Here is a 17,712-nt window from a genome sequence, read left to right as displayed (position 1 = left end):
ATTTAGAGCCACGAATTAACCTAACCTGCATGTCTTTGGACTGTGGGGGAAACTGGAACACCATGAGGAAGCCCACGCAGACATGGGGAGAACATGCAAACTTCACACAGAAAGGCCCCCGTCAGCCACTGGGCTCAAACCCAGGACCTTCTTGCTATGAGGTGACAGTGTCACATTTGGTCAGAGAGTGGGTAAATTTGAGAGTACTATTACTGACAACCTGAAAAATATGTTATATTTATAGTTACAGCATTAAAATCATTATCTGTATCATGATGAATTTTAGATTGTAGGAGAATGATCTAAATATAAATAAGTGCAAATTGATACTCAGGATTGTGCATATGCTAACCGAGCACTAAAATATACTGTAGGTAATGTGGTTTAGTGGCAACATCCATCCATCCATCAATTATCCATAACCGCTTATCCTGTGCAGGATCGTGGGCAAGCTGGGCCCAAGCTGACTATGGGCGAGAGGCAGGGTACACCCTGGGCAAGTCGCCAGGTCATCGCAGGGCTGACACATAGAGACACACAACCATTCACACTCACATTCACACCTACGGCCAGTTTAGACCCACCAGTTAACCTAACCTGCATGTCTTTGGACTGTGGGGGAAACCAGAGCACCCGGAGGAAACCCACGCAGACACGGAGAGAACATGCAAACTCCACACAGAAAGGCCCTCATCAGCCACTGGGCTCGAACCCAGAACTTTCTTGCTGTGAGACAACAGTGCTAACCTTAGTGGCAACATGTAGTTCTTTAATTGAATAATAAGTTAATTTGCATACTAATGGCATCATACAGTGCTGACCGTGATGTGGCATCTCAGAGAGAAAATCCACATGCCTGGAATAGTCAAAAACACTTGGACATGATCTAGTATTTTATATAATTTCATATCAATGCTGAAACACATTCCATATATATATATATATATATATATATATATATATATATATATATATATATATATATATATATATATATTTATTTATTTTTTTATTTTTTTTTTTTTGCTATTTTGCTTTTCAGTGCTGGAATTTTTGGAATAATTCTATTTATTTATTTATGATCAACACCCAGACCTCACTCAGGGCCACTTTCAAATTCCATGTAGGCTACCTAATTATATAATTCTGGTCTGGAAGAGCCAGGGTCCAGCAGTTTGATCATTTTCCTGGATAAACACACATACTTTCATTTACTAGTTAATTACCAGGTGTCTTTGAAGAAGGAAATTACAAAACTGCTGGAACTGAGCCCTCTAAGAGTAGAGTTGATCGCTGCTGCTTTAAAAGCACAGCTCTTGTACCGCTTCCGGAAGACAAGATGCTGAAACAAATAAGCAGGAGTGAGACTGAGGGCTTGTCATGGTGATAGAGAGAGACAATTCTCAAGAAGAGTGACTCAGCCTTTTGCTCCATCTCAGCATTACTGCTGCATTGCTAGGAAAACACATTCAAGCCAACGTGCTCTCATCATTATAAACTGGCGTAAGCAAACTCATCTGAAAAGTTAAATGTGGTTAAGTTTCGAGTGATGGGGGGAATAGTCAGAGTCCTTGCCAACAAAAAAATGTTCTTGCTCGTTTAGATTGCTGTCGTTGTCCGTGGTGCTGAATAAGTACCTAAATGATGGTCTGACAGAGTGCCATAAAGCATAAACCCTCCCTCTCTTTAGCTAAATCATATCCTGGTGAAAATATATACTTAAGACAGTGATTATGCCATAGAAATGAAAGTCAATTTGATTATATACTTAAGGTAATACTTTATTTTTTTAAATCAGCTTTAACATTTCAATCTTGATGAAATAACACTCAAGCAAAAGCAGAGTGAAAATCATTACAGACACCCTCAAACACAATAGTGTGTGACTCATCAAACAAACAACAACCCAAAAAAAAAGCCTTGAGAATAGCACAAACTCCTTAGTAACCTGAGCTCAAGCAAAAATAATGGCCAAATGCAAAATTCAGCTAACTCTCGCCCACAGATATCTACATCCTCCATCAGATTACACTTGCCAATATTGCTTGCTGCTACTAGAATTTCGAAATCAATAAGCAATTTCCTATCAGCTGTGATCAGCAGATGGGGGCTGGATGGCTAGCACGTGGATTTTGTGGCCTGTGTGTGAGAGGAGGAGGTAGTCAAGGTGAAGGACACAGCCAATTGTCCAACAGACGGAACAAGATCAGCCTCTGCTCTTGACCATCGGCAAAACCAAGGCATGCTGTCCTCATCCACCTCCACACATGCCCCCATTGAGGACTGGAGTTTGACAGACCTTCTATTTAACCGTCTCTCTCACAGTGTGTGGAACTCTTGTGTTTTAAATTAGACTAAATTGTAAGGTGCTGCTTTTATCACATGATAATATTTAGATAGTACAGCGATGAAAAAAAATATTTAAGAGACCACTTTTAAACCTCTCTTCTCTGAGAGAGAGAGAGAGAGGTTTAAAAGTGGTCTCTTAAAAAATATTATATATATATATATATATATATATATATATATATATATATATATATATATATATATATATATATATATATATATATTTTCCATAGCTGTATGACATGCATATTTAAGGCTAAACATTAGGACAAATTACCAGACAGAAGTCTGATTACTTAAAAATAATAACTTTCAGTCAGGAAACTGACATTTCTTTTATCATCATACATCCAGGAATGACTGTTCATTGTTTTAAAAAAAAAAGTCCTTCTCAACGAGACAGAACTTACATAAAGTAATATCTGCTTGGATCTGCAAGAATAATGGATGTTGGTTATAGTGGATTATGGTTTCTAAAAAGGCAGTGCAGAGTAAAAAAATTATCGGATTTTAAAAAAATAATAATAAATCGTTGCTCAGGTCTAATTATTAACTAAATATGTAGGGTTTGATTTCTGGTCCAAGCATATTTAAATAGCTCATCTTCAGCGTCTGAGATTAAGGCTAAACATTATTCACACAAAGCACTGGGATATGAGAGGGAACACTTTCAGCGAGCTAAAGAGCAGAATCCTACATCTAATCACTGATCATCCGAACACGAAGGGAAGAAATCGCCCTTGAACGGACGATATGATGCTGAGCTGAGCTGAGCTGAGCAACAGGTTCAGTAGTTCATTGCAGAGACAAAAAAAAAATTAAAAACCTCTCCACATTTAGCACAGTACTAAATAAAAAAAAAAACCGGCGTGATGTCGCAAATCCGTTTAAAGGGGTCTTTTTTTTTTCTCGGGCACTGCGCAGAGGAAGGACTGCGGGTGTGGTGACTGCATTAGCAAGCGCACTATCTTGCGTGCACACACACACGCGCGCGCGGGCGCGCACACACACGCGCGCACACACACGAAAAAAAACCCCCAACAACGTTAGGTTATAGAGAGAAAGAGAGGCGCGCTATATTATAAATAAATAAATAAATAAATAAATAATCGTTCCCTTTATCCAAGGAGTCCCCAAAATCACCACTGCTTCACTTCCATTTGGTAAATCGCCTCACGGGATCACTTTTGTTCAGGTGATGACAGCCGTATGACAGGACCTCGCATCTCTCTCTCTCTCTCTCTCTCTCTGTGTGTGTGTGTGTGTGTGTGTGTGTATTAAATATACAAACACACACTCCTGGAGTCCAGAGCAGCAACTAAACCAAACTCACATCTGCCAACAGCTTTGTATGCCACACACATGCACATGCACACGATCAACGCTTTATCCCTCCACATCAATCAGGTTTTTTTTCCCAAAGCAACAGTCACAGAAAAGACACTCAAGTGCTCACGATATTCCCTGGTACGTTTATCACGAATCGCAGCAGTGACCGACCTCCCAGTTTATCGAATCCCAGTCGTCGGTGAACATCCGGCGGGCTTGTGCTCGTCCCAGAGCGGACGAGGCGCGACGGCACTACGGAGCAACCGGGAAACGCGGTGATGGTGAGGATGATGATGATGATGAAGAAGAAGAAGAAGAAGAAGATGACGGTGATGATGATGCCATTGCGCCGCCGTTGGTATTATAGTCATGAAAGCGATTGTATATGGAACGTCCGCATCTGCAGTCCGGTAGAACTGAGTGAGAGCGCAAGTGCAGCCGGAGAGCGGCATGGAGGCGACGCTGCTACAGCTGCTGCTCTGCTCTTCACGGACAGCAGCGTTTTCACGGGGCGGCGCGGAGCGGCTGCAGCCAATTAGCGCTCCGCGTTGCGCACGCGGCAGGCGGAACACCGAGCCACGGAGCGCTCCAGCTTTTTTTTCTTTTTTTCCTTTCTGTGCAGCCGCTTCGATCTGGAAAGAGAAAAGTGGGCGGCGGGGAAGTTTGTCACACTTCCATGACCAGACGCGAGGGCGTCAATCTTTAAAGGGATGCGCTATTGGGTGACTTTTGTCCCCCCACATCTGGAATATCTTCATCTATGAATTTCACTGAGGGGTTTGAAGAACAGTGACGTGGCTATGAGGTCGACGTGACGTGGCTGTTATTTATTTATTTATTTATTTATTTATTAGTATTTATTATTCTAGAAGACGCATTCAAAAGAGCATGCATGATTTCAACATCCATGTATTTAACCAGACTTATTTATTTCTAAAACTATCCCGAGCCTACAGAACCACAGGACACTTGTAATCAGCACAGGCACAAACAGGCGAGATGCAACGGCTTACCATGAGCACAGCGAAGTTTTGATGCTGTGTGCAGTGTATAGTAGTGGTGTTGCCCGCTGAGCCCGTTATGTAGCAGCCCTCCGCCCGCCAGCCTCCGTGGCCATCCAGCAGGTCGAAATCCCAGTAGGCTGCGGTGGGATCTGTGCCTACAGCCAAGTGCCTCAGGGTGATAATCACGGGCTGAATGGAGCTATCGAGACTGCAGCCATCTACAAAATAAAATTAAATAAATAAATAAATAAATAAATAGTAAAGCAACAGAGACCTTAGGTGCTACATTATTGTATTCTGAGCGCGCGCAAATGCGCACTCTCTGTCTCTCTCTCTCTCTGTCTCTCTCTCTGACACCTGTTTATGGGACAGCAAAGAGTAAAAAAAAAAAAAGGTCAAATTGTCTTGTCTTGAGCTTTCATCTTACCAGTTTTCTTGTACTTTGCTTAATTAAACAGCTATAAGAGAGTGTGTTAATTGAAACGGCCCAACATTTACGTGCTGCATCGTTTAAAGCATCCATGTGAGACAACTGATTACTATTTTCATTTCATTTCTGTTCCTAAACATAACACGGCCGGAATGAGATTTAAATGAGCTGTAAAATCAGCCCAGACTGGTGGTGTATTTCCAGCTTATTAACCAATTAGGTCCTGCATGCGCACATGAACTAAAGGCGCTGCGCGCAACAGCTCGGACCGGAGATTTGCCTCTTACCTAATTTGACGAAAGCGACCGGAGTCGCCACGCTCCTCCGCTTGCCGTCGTCTGCCAAGCTTGACGAGTTCCCCGTGCATGGGAAGAGTTTTCCATTGCGAAACACAATCAGCTGCAGCCTGCAGGTCGAGTTATCAACAGATCGGGAGGCGGAGGCGCGCGCAGAGCCAGCCAGCGGTAAATGAATGGAGGCGACAGCCACTGCGTTCTGTGAACGACATGACACGGGGGGAAACGGATATTAGCCTACACAGCGGCATGCGCCAAAACAGCATGCACAGGACTTAAAAGACCATTCCGGCCAAACTGGGTGGCATGTGAATGACAGAGAGCCTAAGTTTTAAGGTGAGGATACCCAGCTTGGCCGGGTTCTCCTGATGAGCAATTTAAGGATGACTCGGTTCCTTTTCGAATGACTTTCTTAAATGACTCGCGCGAGTCGATTCGCAAACTTGGATGAATTTGGATGAAAGTATGTTAAAGTGAGCTGCTGTTTGTTTTAACCGCATTGTCATGATGGGAGAACGGATATTATCCTGTACAGCCCTTTGAGCACCAAATCAGGCGAATCCAATCGGAATCATAATTGGATTCGATTCAAGTTCAAAAGAATCGAGTCAGTCTATTGAGTCCACACAGAGCTCCCCGCCGCAGCTGCGGAAATGGTTCTTACCGTCATTGTTAGGCTACACACATCCAAAAAGCCAAGTCTTCTTAAAATAGTCTCTTGTCTCCACAACTCCTCTAATACTTTTAATTAATTGTGTCTTGGGTGTCAAAGGGATATTTACTGATAAGGAATTTTAACTGACTGCTACTAGAAACTGAATGTCAATAAAAAACGCACAAATGCAGTAGCTTATGGAAAGTAATTCAGTATTATGATATTTCAACCTCGTCGAAGGCCTTTCTGTGCAGAGTTTGCATGTTCTCTCCGTGTCTGCGTGGGTTTCCCCCACAGTCCAAAGACATGCAGGTTAGGTTAACTGGTGGTTCTGAATGGACTGTAGGTGTGAATTGTTGTTTTTCTCCACAGTGGTGCTTGAAAGTTTGTGAACCCTTTAGAATTTTCTATATTTCTGCATAAATATGACCTAAAACATCATCAGATTTTCACACAAGTCCTAACAGTAGATAAAGAGAACCCAGTTAAACAAATGAGACAAAAATATTACGCTTGGTCATTTATTTATTGAGGAAAATGCTCCAATATTACATATCCGTGAGTGACAAAAGTATGTGAACCTTTAGGATTAGCAGTTCATTTTAAGGTGAAATTAGAGTCAGGGGTTTTCACTCCATGGGATGACAATCAGGTGTGAGTGGGCACCCTGTTTTATAAAGAACAGGGATCTATCTTCACAACACGTTTGTGGAAGTGTATCGTGCACTGTAAAAAAAAAAAAAAAAATCTGTCATTTTAACAGGAAAACCCTGGCAGCTGGGGTGACCAGAAAATCCCTGTAAAAAATACAGCACCCCAGTAGATCACTTTACTGGCAAACATGTAAAGTGATTTACAGTGAATGAAATCACGGCTGAAATCACACTAAAACACTGCACTTGCTGCAGTTAATAACACTGTTGGGTGGTTGTTTACATTTTAATAACTTTGCCAAAATGTTGTTAGAAATCGTTAGAATTCAGTTAGAAATGGTTGGGACTTGGAACTGAATAGTGTTTCTAGTTTCATGCAGGCTGGCATAAGCAATGAATTTATATGCATAGCCCAGAAGGCTATGTGCTTTTACTAAGAAAAACCCTTCATTCTGCAGTAAGTGCATGTCAAATTGACACAAGTTTTCTGTTATGAGTGTTACAGTATTTCTCTGTTTTTGTTACCAGTACTTGTAGCTTTAACAAATAAATTTGCTTTAAATCACATATTGATGTTGTAAATATAACAAAAACGTTCTGTTTACTGGTTTACAAAATTTAACAGTGATTTGAACAACAAATATGTTTCGGGGTTTACAGTGCTGTTCTGTATGCATTTCACATAGTTTTACTGTAAATTTCACAGTCATTTTTTACAGTGTGGCACGAACAAAGGAGATTTCTGAGGACCTCAGAAAAAGCGTTGTTGATGCTCATCAGGCTGGAAAAGGTTACAAAACCATCTCTAAAGAGTTTGGACTCCACCAATCCACAGTCAGACAGATTGTGTACAAATGGAGGAAATTCAAGACCATTGTTGCCCTCCCCAGGAGTGGTCGACCAACAAAGATCACTCCAAGAGCAAGGCGTGTAATAGTCGGCAAGGTCACAAAGGACCCCAGGGTAACTTCTAAGCAACTGAAGGCTTCTCTCACATTGCCTAATGTTCATGAGTCCACCATCAGGAGAACACTGAACAACAATGGTGTGCATGGCAGGGTTGCAAGGAGAAAGCCACTGCTCTCCAAAAAGAACATTGTTGCTCGTCTGCAGTTTGTTAATGATCATGTGGACAAGCCAGAAGGCTATTGGAAAAATGTTTTGTGGACGGATGAGACCAAAATAGAACTTTTTGGTTTAAATGAGAAGCATTATGTTTGCAGAAAGGAAAACACTGCATTCCAGTATAAGAACCTTATCCCATCTGTGAAACATGGTGGTGGTAGTATCATGGTTTGGGCCTGTTTTGCTGCATCTGGGCCAGGACGGCTTGCCATCATTGATGGAACAATGAATTATGAATTATACCAGCGAATTCTAAAGGAAAATGTCAGGACATCTGTCCATGAACTGAATCTCAAGAGAAGGGGGGTCATGCAGCAAGACAACGACCCTAAGCACACAAGTCGTTCTACCAAAGAATGGTTAAAGAAGAATAAAGTTAATGTTTTGGAATGGCCAAGTCAAAGTCCTGACCTTAATCCAATCAAAATGTTGTGGACGGACCTGAAGCGAGCAGTTCATGTGAGGAGACCCACCAACATCCCAGAGTTGAAGCTGTTCTGTACGGAGGAATGGGCTAAAATTCCTCCACGCCGGTGTGCAGGACTGATCAACAGTTACCGGAAATGTTTAGTTGCAGTTATTGCTGCACAAGGGGGTCACACCAGATACTGAAAGCAAAGGTTCACATACTTTTGCCACTCACAGATATGTAAATATTGGATCATTTTCCTCAATAAATAAATAACCAAGTATAATATTTTTGTCTCATTTGTTTAACTGGGTTCTCTTTATCTACTTTTCGGACTTGTGTGAAAATATGATGTTGTTTGATGCTGTTTATTTATGCAGAATTATAGAAAATTCTAAAGGGTTCACAAACTTTCAAGCACCACTGTATGTGTCAGCCCTGCGATGATCTTTTGACTTGTCCAGGGCGTACCCCACCTCTCGCCCATAGTCAGCTGGGATAGGGTCCAGCTTGTCTGCGACCCTGCACAGGATAAGCGACTACAGATAATGGATGGATAAATGTAAATCTTGTGTATGTGAGAGACATTGTCACATTATCAACAATAGTGCATTATTGTCCACTCCATCCATCCATCTTGGCATATCACTACAGTGACGTGACTGCTCTGACGGCTTCAGCCATCAAAGTGTCTAGGGAACATTCCAGTAGTGGTTTCCTGTTGCCTTCTACTGGATTATTATAGAGGTCTTCTCCTCGCAACAATTCACACTCACACCTATGGACAATTTAGAGCCACCAATTAACCTAACCTGCATGTCTTTGGACTGTGGAGGAAACCAGAGCACCCGGAGGAAACCCATGCAGACACAGGAAGAACATGCAAACTCCACACAGAAAGGTCCCCACTGGCCACTGGGCTCAAACCCAGAACCTTCTTGCTGTGAAGTGACAGTGCTAACCACTACACCACCGTGCCACCCCTTATTGTCCACTGAACACATGAATGTACAAAATCTTTGACTTGATTTTGTCTAGCAAGCAGTTATATTAACACATTGAGTGCATAACTCCTTTCCTCTTCAATATTGTGCATATTTCCAAGATAAAACTTTGTCAGACGAAATCAGCATAGTAGCATTTACCTGACCTTTACATCTGACAGTGCAACTCCACTGCTGTGGTTGTCTTCCAGTCTACATTTTTATTATGAGCAGCATTATATAGTCTCTAGAAAGAACTGTTTGCTATACCACTGTTTGCTGTTCTTCCTTTTCTCTTTCTGTTAATTAAAAAGTATGTATGGAGTGCTGTTTGTGTAATTTAAACTCCCACAAGAGCAAAACAAATATGTGTTTATACTCACATATGCTACACTCAGGCATAGCATATAGTAAATTCAATATCAAACTACTTACTGTATACCTAGACACCATGAAGCACCTATTTTTAGATTAGACGTATTTTACATTTTTAAAACATTTCTTCAAATAAGACACAAGTCCTCGTGTCTACAAATATTGGCACGTGCAGAAGTTCAAACATTGCCAAGAAGAAAATCCTAAGAAAACAAAACCTGAATATTACCACAAAATGCATATACAGTATCTTGCAAAAGTATTCATCCCCCTTGGTGTTTGTCCTGTTTTGTCGCATTACAAGCTGGAATTAAAATGGCTTTTTGGAGGGTTAGCACCATTTGATTTACACAACATGCCTACCACTTTAAAGGCGCACACTGTTTTTTTTTATTGTGGTACAAACAATAATTAAGATGAAAAAACAGAAATCTGGAGTGTGCATAAGTATTCATCCCCCCAAAGTCAATACTTTGTAGAGCCACCTTTTGCTGCAATTACAGCTGCAAGTCCCTTGGGGTATGTCTCTATAAGCTTAGCACATCTAGCCACTGGGATTTTTGCCCATTCTTCAAGGCAAAACTGCTCCAACTCCTTCAAGATAGATGGGTTGCGTTGGTGCACAGCAATCTTCAAATTATGCTCCAGATTCTCAATTGGTTTGAGGTCTGGGCTTTGATTAGGCCATTTCAAGACATTTAAATGTTTCCCTTTAAACCAATCCAATGTAGCTTTAGAAGTATGTTTAGGGTCATTGTCCTGCTTGACCGTGAACCTTCGTCCCAGTCTCAAACCTCTGGCTGACTCGAACAGTTTTTCTTCCAGAATTGCCCTGTATTTAGCGCCATCCATCTTCCCTTCAGTCCTGACAAGCTTTTCTGTCCCTGCAGATGAAAAATATCCCCACCGCATGATGCTGCCACCACCATGCTTCACTGTAGGAATGGTGTTCTCAGGGTTTTGGGTTTGTGCCACACATGGCATTTCCTATGAGGGCCAAAAAGATCAATTTTAGTCACATTTGACCAGAGAGTCATCTTCTATGTGTTTGGGGAGTCTGCCACATGCTGTTGGGCAAACTCCAAATGTAATTTTTTTCAGCAATGACTTTTTTCTGGCCACTCTTCCATAAAGCCCCACAATGTGGAGTGTACAGCTTAAAGTGGCCCTATGGACAGATACTCCCATCTCCACTGTGAATCTTTGCAGCTCCCTCAGTGTTAACTTTGGTGTTTTTGTTGCATCTCTGATTAATGCCCTCCTTGCCTGGTCTGTGAGTTTTGGTGGGCGGCCTTCTCTTGTCAGGTTTGTAGTGGTGCCATATTCTTTCCATTTTGCTATAATGGATTTAATGGTGCTCCTTGGGATATTCAAAGTTTGGGATATTTTTTTATAACCCAACCCTGATCCATACTTCTCCACAACTTTGTCTCTGACCTGTTTGGAGGCTCCTTGGTTTTCATGTTGCTTGCTTAGTAGTGTTGCGGAGTCAGGGTCCTTCCAGAACAGGTTGATTTATAGAGACATCATGTGACAGATCATGTGACACTTTGATTGCACACAGGTGGATCTTAAATCAACTAATTATGTGACTTATGAAGTGAATCGGCTGGACCAGCTCTTATTTAGGGGTTTCATACGAAAAGGGGTGAATACTTACGCACACTCCAGATTTCTGTTTTTTTCATCTTAATGATTGTTTGTGTCACAATATAAAACAACAGTGTGCGCCTTTAAAGTGGTAGGCATGTTGTGCAAATCAACTGGTGCTAACCCTCCAAAAATCCATTTTAATTCCAGCTTGTAATGCAACAAAACAGGACAAACACCAAGGGGGATGAATACTTTTGAAAGGCACTGTATGTCAGTAGATGCATAAATGACAAGATAAAACTGGTTGAACTAATATTTAAATGCAGTCTGCCTGAATTTTTGGATTCATAAGCAACCAGTGACAGTACCAGTCAAACGTTTGGACACACCTTCGAAGTCAATGTTTTTTCTTTATTTTTATTTATTAAAAGTCACTTAATGTCTTAAAGTCATGATGCATGTTGTTTCTCTTTACTTAGTTGAGCGGTTCTTGACATAATATGGATTACTGGAGTTGTGGAATAGGGCTATTTATTGTATTTTTATTATTTACTATTTACCATTTGATCTCAAACACATTAAGAAGGCAAGAAAGTGTACTAATTAACTTTTAATGAGGCACATCTGTTAATTGAAAAGCGTTCCAGGTGACTACCTCATGAAGCTGGTTAAGATAATGACAATAGTGTGAAAAGCGTAATCAAGATAAACAGTGGATACTTTAAATAATCTAAAATATGAAGCATATTGTTTAACACTTTTTTTTGCTTACCACATAATTCCACACATGCTCCATCTGTTATTTCAGAGTTTTGATGTCTTCAGTATTGTTCTACAATGTACAAATTAGTAAAAAATACAGAAAAACCTATGAATGAGTACACTCTCAGAAAATAAAGTCCCTTATTGTACCTTTAGGGGTATACTGGCTTGTCACGGGGGCAGTACCCTCTAAGATACTTATTTGTACCCTTTATATACTGCTTGGGAACATGTATGTACCTTTTTGGACCTAAAAAGGTACACATACTGTAGTTACCTTGAGGTCCAATAATGAGCCGTAGGGGGTACATTAGTGTAGATTGTACCCTGGGGGACAGAAATGGATTCCAATTGTAGCTCTATTTCTAACAGTATAGGTGCGTCCAAACTTTTGAATGGTACTGTAATGCCGCTTTTCCACTACAAACGCGGCTGAGCCGGGCTGAGCCGTGCCGTGCTGAGTCGGGCTGAGCGGGGCTGTTGGAGTTGCATTTCAACTACAACCGCGCTGAACCGTGCTGGCTGGAAGTGGGTGGACACACTGGGTGGAGTTAGCGAAAGTGGGTGGACGTCACGTGATGTCGTTAAACAGCGCAAACAGTGACATCAGTGAGCTTTTAAGCGGTAGTCTCACGACCCGAATAGTAAACAATAAACATGGAGGACATGGAGTCGTTAGTGTTGCTGGTCTTGGTGCTGTGGCTTGTTGTCACCGACAACGCAGACAGATACTGGCAAGAGCGTATAGATGAGGTGAGGCGCATAAGGCTTCAGAAATTCTCGTAATTCGTAATTCTCCTTCTTCCGGGTTTGCGGTGTTTACAGATCCCAGCGTGCTCGCGGGGCGTGTGTGAGCATGTGAGGACACGCCTCCTCACCAATCAGCGCGCAGGGGAGTGTCTGCTCACGCCCCCAGCCTCACTAGGCACGGTTTGGCTCGCTTCAGCCCCACTCCAAAACGGTGCGAGTTTTAGGGGCTAAGCAGGGCTGAAGCGAGCCGAGTCGTGCTGGTTTTTGGTAGTCGAAACGCGAGCCGTGTCGGGCTGAAGTGAGCTGAAAAAGGGTAGTGGAAAAGGGCCATAAGTGTATAAGCTTCTACATTTGTTCCAATTAAAATTAACCTACATTAAAGTGCATGTCCGGTATGCAGTCTGGTCCATACATCTACACATTTTTGTAGAACAAATAATAATCTGTCTATTGTAGTCAAATGAATTTACTGTTGATTAAATGCCATTCTGGGATCTGAGCATCAGTATTTAGAAAATGGTCTTTACATGTACATTACTGACAATCAAACAACTTGCCTGCTCAAATACGAACACAAAATACTCTATCCATCCATTATCTCTAGCCACTTATCCTGTTCTACAGGGTCGCAGGCAAGCTGGAGCCTATCCCAGCTGACTATGGGCGAGAGGCGGGGTTCACCCTGGACAAGTCGCCAGGTTATCGCAGGGCTGACACATGGAGACAAACAACCATTCACACTCACACTTAGGGTCAATTTAGAGTCACCAATTAGCCTAATCTGCATGTCTTTGGACTGTGGGGGAAACCGGAGCACCCGGAGGAAACCCACGCAGATACGGGGAGAACATGCAAACTCCACACAGAAAGGCCCTCGTCGGTCAGTGGGCTCAAACCCAGGACCTTCTTGCTGTGAGGCAACAGTGCTAACCACTACACCACCACACCACCCACAAATTACTCATTATGTTTAAAAAAAAAAAAGTGGATGATAGCTTGTATACTGAAAGAAAAATTAAATTGTGATGCACAGCACAATTTTCTTTGCACTTTTATTATTGATTGGCCTGTCTATTGTATAAAAAGAAGGAATTTTTTTTTGCATGTTTTTAATTAGTTTTTAAATTCTCCCACTCAAATCCAGGCAGACTTTTTTGGAGGACATAGACTAACTGGTCACATGATCCCATAGACATGCAGATAGATTAGGTCACTTGGCTACTCTAAATTATCCACAGTTGTGTATGTGAGCGTAAATGGCTGTCTGTTTCTCTGTGCTAGCACAGCGATAGACTGGTGACTTGTCCAGGGTGCACCTCACCTCTTGACCGACGGATGGAGTCAGCTGGGATTGGCTCCAGCTCATTCTTGACCGACAATGTATAAGCAGTGTGGAGAAAGAAAGAATGAATTCCAGCTACTTATCAATAAGCAACTCCTTCATTTTTTTAATCACACTAACAGACCACAGTCCCGTCTTCCTATTTTCGACTGGCTCACAAGACCCAAGTTTGTGAATTGAGGTCAAAATTAACATATGAAAGTTGGCACAAAGGAAACGAAACCGCTACCAGAAGCAAACAAGCGTCTTTCATGTCCTGCATCCTTTCCCCTTCAGTGAACAGGCGAATGTTCCTTGTGTATGGTCTGAGAAAACTTGTGTTACTTGTGTTTTAGCTGAGAAAGCTGAAAGTGTAGTTTTGAAATGGCTTCTACACTGCCATAGCAAGGGGCCAAAAATTATTAATACCATGACTAAACCACAGATGTTGGCACTTCTGTATGCTTCAATTGGCCGAGATAGAATGATCAGTTCATTTATATCAGTAATGCCAAAGTTTTGTTTATGTATATGGAGTGTCTGAATTTCTCATAATGAGCTGATTCCCTGCTTCTACTTACAGGGACATGAACTAATAAGCTGACTCAGATGTGTTTCAACAAGCAAAACAATACACTGTGCTACTTTCCCTCCAGAAACATAACAGGGCTCACCTTATTTCGAACATCTGGTGGCAACAGAAATACTTTAAGCATCAACATGATGAGGTCAGCACTCTAAAGACTCAGAGGAAAGTGTGTGTGTGTGTGTGTGTGTGTGTGTGTGTGTGTGTGTGTGTGTGTGTGTTTGTGTGCGCGCGCGCTGGAGGGTAGCAAAATACTTCATTCACAGAATTGGTCAATGCTCAAGTCAGTATATTTCCATATCTGTGAGAGAAAGAATGAGCGAGAGAGAGCGAGAGACAGAGATACCTGACTCATAGCTAAAGCACAGTGCTGACTCACTACAGGGTCCCTGAAAAACGTGGTCCCAAAAATAAAGGCTCCCTTGATAGAGAACCCTCTATAAAGTCAAAGCACTCTGTTGTCAAGTTCTCGAGTTCCAAAGAACCCTTAAAAAAGGAAATTTTTTTTTCAAAGGAAATACTACTGCCTGTCAACACATTTCACAGTTCCTCACGTTAAAAACAAAGCACAATTCAAGGGAGCTGTAATAACTGAATTGTGCTGCATTAATGAAACTCCAGACTTCTGATGATTCTACTTGTCTCACTGACTGCATCCTTACACACTGTTTGCTCTGAATGCTTATACACAAGTGCACCACAAAACCTCTTTATGACCTTCGTGACTGATAGTTGTAATTTTGCTGTAGGAAATCCACAGCCGTTTGCAGCCATGCACCAATAAATACTGTATTAAACATATTAAATATTAATTGGCGAGACAGAGTAGCATCTTTCCTGGGTGGGACAGTAAATGGAGCCTGAATGCAGTTATGTTACATTAAGGCCTCTACAGTACACCTGCCCACTGGATTACACTAAAATGACTAAGAAGATCAAGGTGCTTAGGTTTCACCTCATTTTTCAAAAGAACTTTTCCGGAAATGAGAGCAGTCCATTATTAGCAGCATTTGTTAGCTATTTCATTGTATGAAATAGTTGTCTGAGACTTTAGAAGTCATTAAAGGAGAACTGAAGTAATTTTTAAACTTGCTTTATTTCTTAATTAACGTGTTATTCAATTACATTTCCAGTTTTAGTAACCTTATATCATGACTCGTATTGGCAACTATCCATCCATCCATTATCTGTAGCCACTTATCCTGTTCTACAGGGTTGCAGGCAAGCTGGAGCCTATCCCAGCTGACTATGGGCGAGAGGCGGGGTACACCCTGGACAAGTCGCCAGGTCATCACAGGGCTGATACAGAGACAAACAACCATTCACACCTATGGTCAATTTAGAGCCACCAATTAACCTAACCTACATGTCTTTGGACTGTGGGGGAAACCGGAGCACCCGGAGGAAACCCACACAGACACGGGGAGAACATGCAAACTCTACACAGAAAGACCCTTGCCGGCCACTGGGCTCGAACCCAGGACCTTCTTGCTGTGAGGTGACAGTGCTAACCACCGTGCCACCGTATTGGCAACTAATTGCAATTAAATATTATACTTATCAGCCTATTCGGTTTTGAGCCATGTTGAATTTAGCTTGTTTGGTCCACGGCAGGCGTCACTTATCCGCGCAATCTTCACGAGACTTGTGCAAGACTTAGAAATGTGAAGTGTCAGCCAGGTGTCAGTGGCGCCATTTTGAAAACTGTTTTCCAAATGAAACATTGCACAAAAATTAGTTTAAATGACGATTGCTGCCTACTTTTTTCAAACTTTCCTGATTGCTATCAAAACAAACAAAACTTCTGGCTTGATTACATCAGCATTTGAAAGAGGGTGCATGCGTCTTTTGACTACACTGGCAGATGTTGGTCACTTTTATTTCCGCTGTATGTTTTATTTATGTCCTACGATGTCTCACACAGGTCTCAATGAATCTCGTTTACGGCCATTGCTTTGACATATGGACTGATATATTACAGAGCATATTTCAAACACTCATAACTTGCTATAGCAGTGACAAAATAGCTATCAAAAATGCATTCCTATATTTAATAAAATGAGATAAATAGAATTTTGATAATAAAAAATTTGCCTTTAGTTCTCCTTTAATTTCCACCCATGGCAGTAACATTGTATGTGTATGTACTGTATGTGTGTATGAAGAGAGAATGATGAGGAAGAGAATGGGTTAAAGTCAACGCATACACCAGTGTTCCATTCACAATGTGCTTAAAGCATATACGCAGAACCATGGCCTCACTTTCGTTTATAAATGCCTTGAGACCTCAAGAATGGCACAGGAATAGTTTTAAGCGCTAACAATAAATCTGAAATAGTAATTTTTACAATTAAAGTGATTCATATAGGTAGCGGTCTGAGTGAATGACCTTGACATCCGTAACGTCACAGCAGGAAGTCTATCGGTCTCATCGCCATTTCTGCTATACTAAAACACAGAGCTGACTGCAACTCCGATCCTCCATTTTGAGCTAATTTATCGCCATGCCACGCAGATGTGTTTTTGGCCGGTTCAGCAACACGACAGAAGGTGGATTTATGTTACATTCATGGCCCAAGAATGTTCAAACTGCAAGGATTTGGACGCGTTTTGCGAGAAATTCACGGGCACATTGGGCGCCTATGAAGTGGTCTCTCCTCTGCTCTGCACATTTTACTGAAGACTCATACAAGACCTCTGATCTGTTGAAGAGCATTGGCTATAAGCCTGTATTGAAAGAGGGTGCAGTATCAACAATTAAAGAAAAATAAAACAAGAAAAGGAAAGTATTTATTTTATTTTTTTAAGCGAGTTCAGTTGCACCAGTCCTCCTGGAACATGAGCCGAGGGTTGTTGGTAAAACCCGGGACGGAACAGAACGGGACATATCACTTGGGCAATGACCTCCCTGTGGTTGATGCTAAAACCGGTGACATCCTGTTCTGTCCCAGGTTTTAGTAATTGCCTGAGCCAAGCAGTAATGGCGGAGTACACAGTATGGAGAGAATGAGTGCAGCAGCCGTCTGATTTCTAAACTGGATATCGCTGCCATCTCGCCCTTACGTGGAAGAAGTGAATGAACAGAGAACTGA

At 41.7% G+C, this 17,712-nt stretch overlaps 1 protein-coding gene across 1 annotated transcript in view; it reads right to left on the bottom strand.

The window, feature by feature from the left end:
• Positions 1-17,712, bottom strand: part of LOC132889578 (adhesion G protein-coupled receptor A3) — a 493,612-nt gene that overhangs the window by 137,975 nt on the left and 337,925 nt on the right. The window contains exons 13-14 of the mRNA XM_060926228.1: positions 5,400-5,607; positions 4,692-4,900 (exon numbers count right to left, since the gene is read on the bottom strand). Of these exons, the coding sequence (XP_060782211.1) occupies positions 4,692-4,900; positions 5,400-5,607 (417 nt within the window). The remainder of the gene's footprint in view (positions 1-4,691; positions 4,901-5,399; positions 5,608-17,712) is intronic.

Source organism: Neoarius graeffei, chromosome 7 (genome assembly GCF_027579695.1).
Source record: "Neoarius graeffei isolate fNeoGra1 chromosome 7, fNeoGra1.pri, whole genome shotgun sequence".
Taxonomy (NCBI): Eukaryota; Metazoa; Chordata; class Actinopteri; order Siluriformes; family Ariidae; genus Neoarius; species Neoarius graeffei.
The sequence above is the reverse complement of the archived record's forward strand: the minus strand, read 5'-3'. Positions and strand labels throughout refer to the sequence as shown.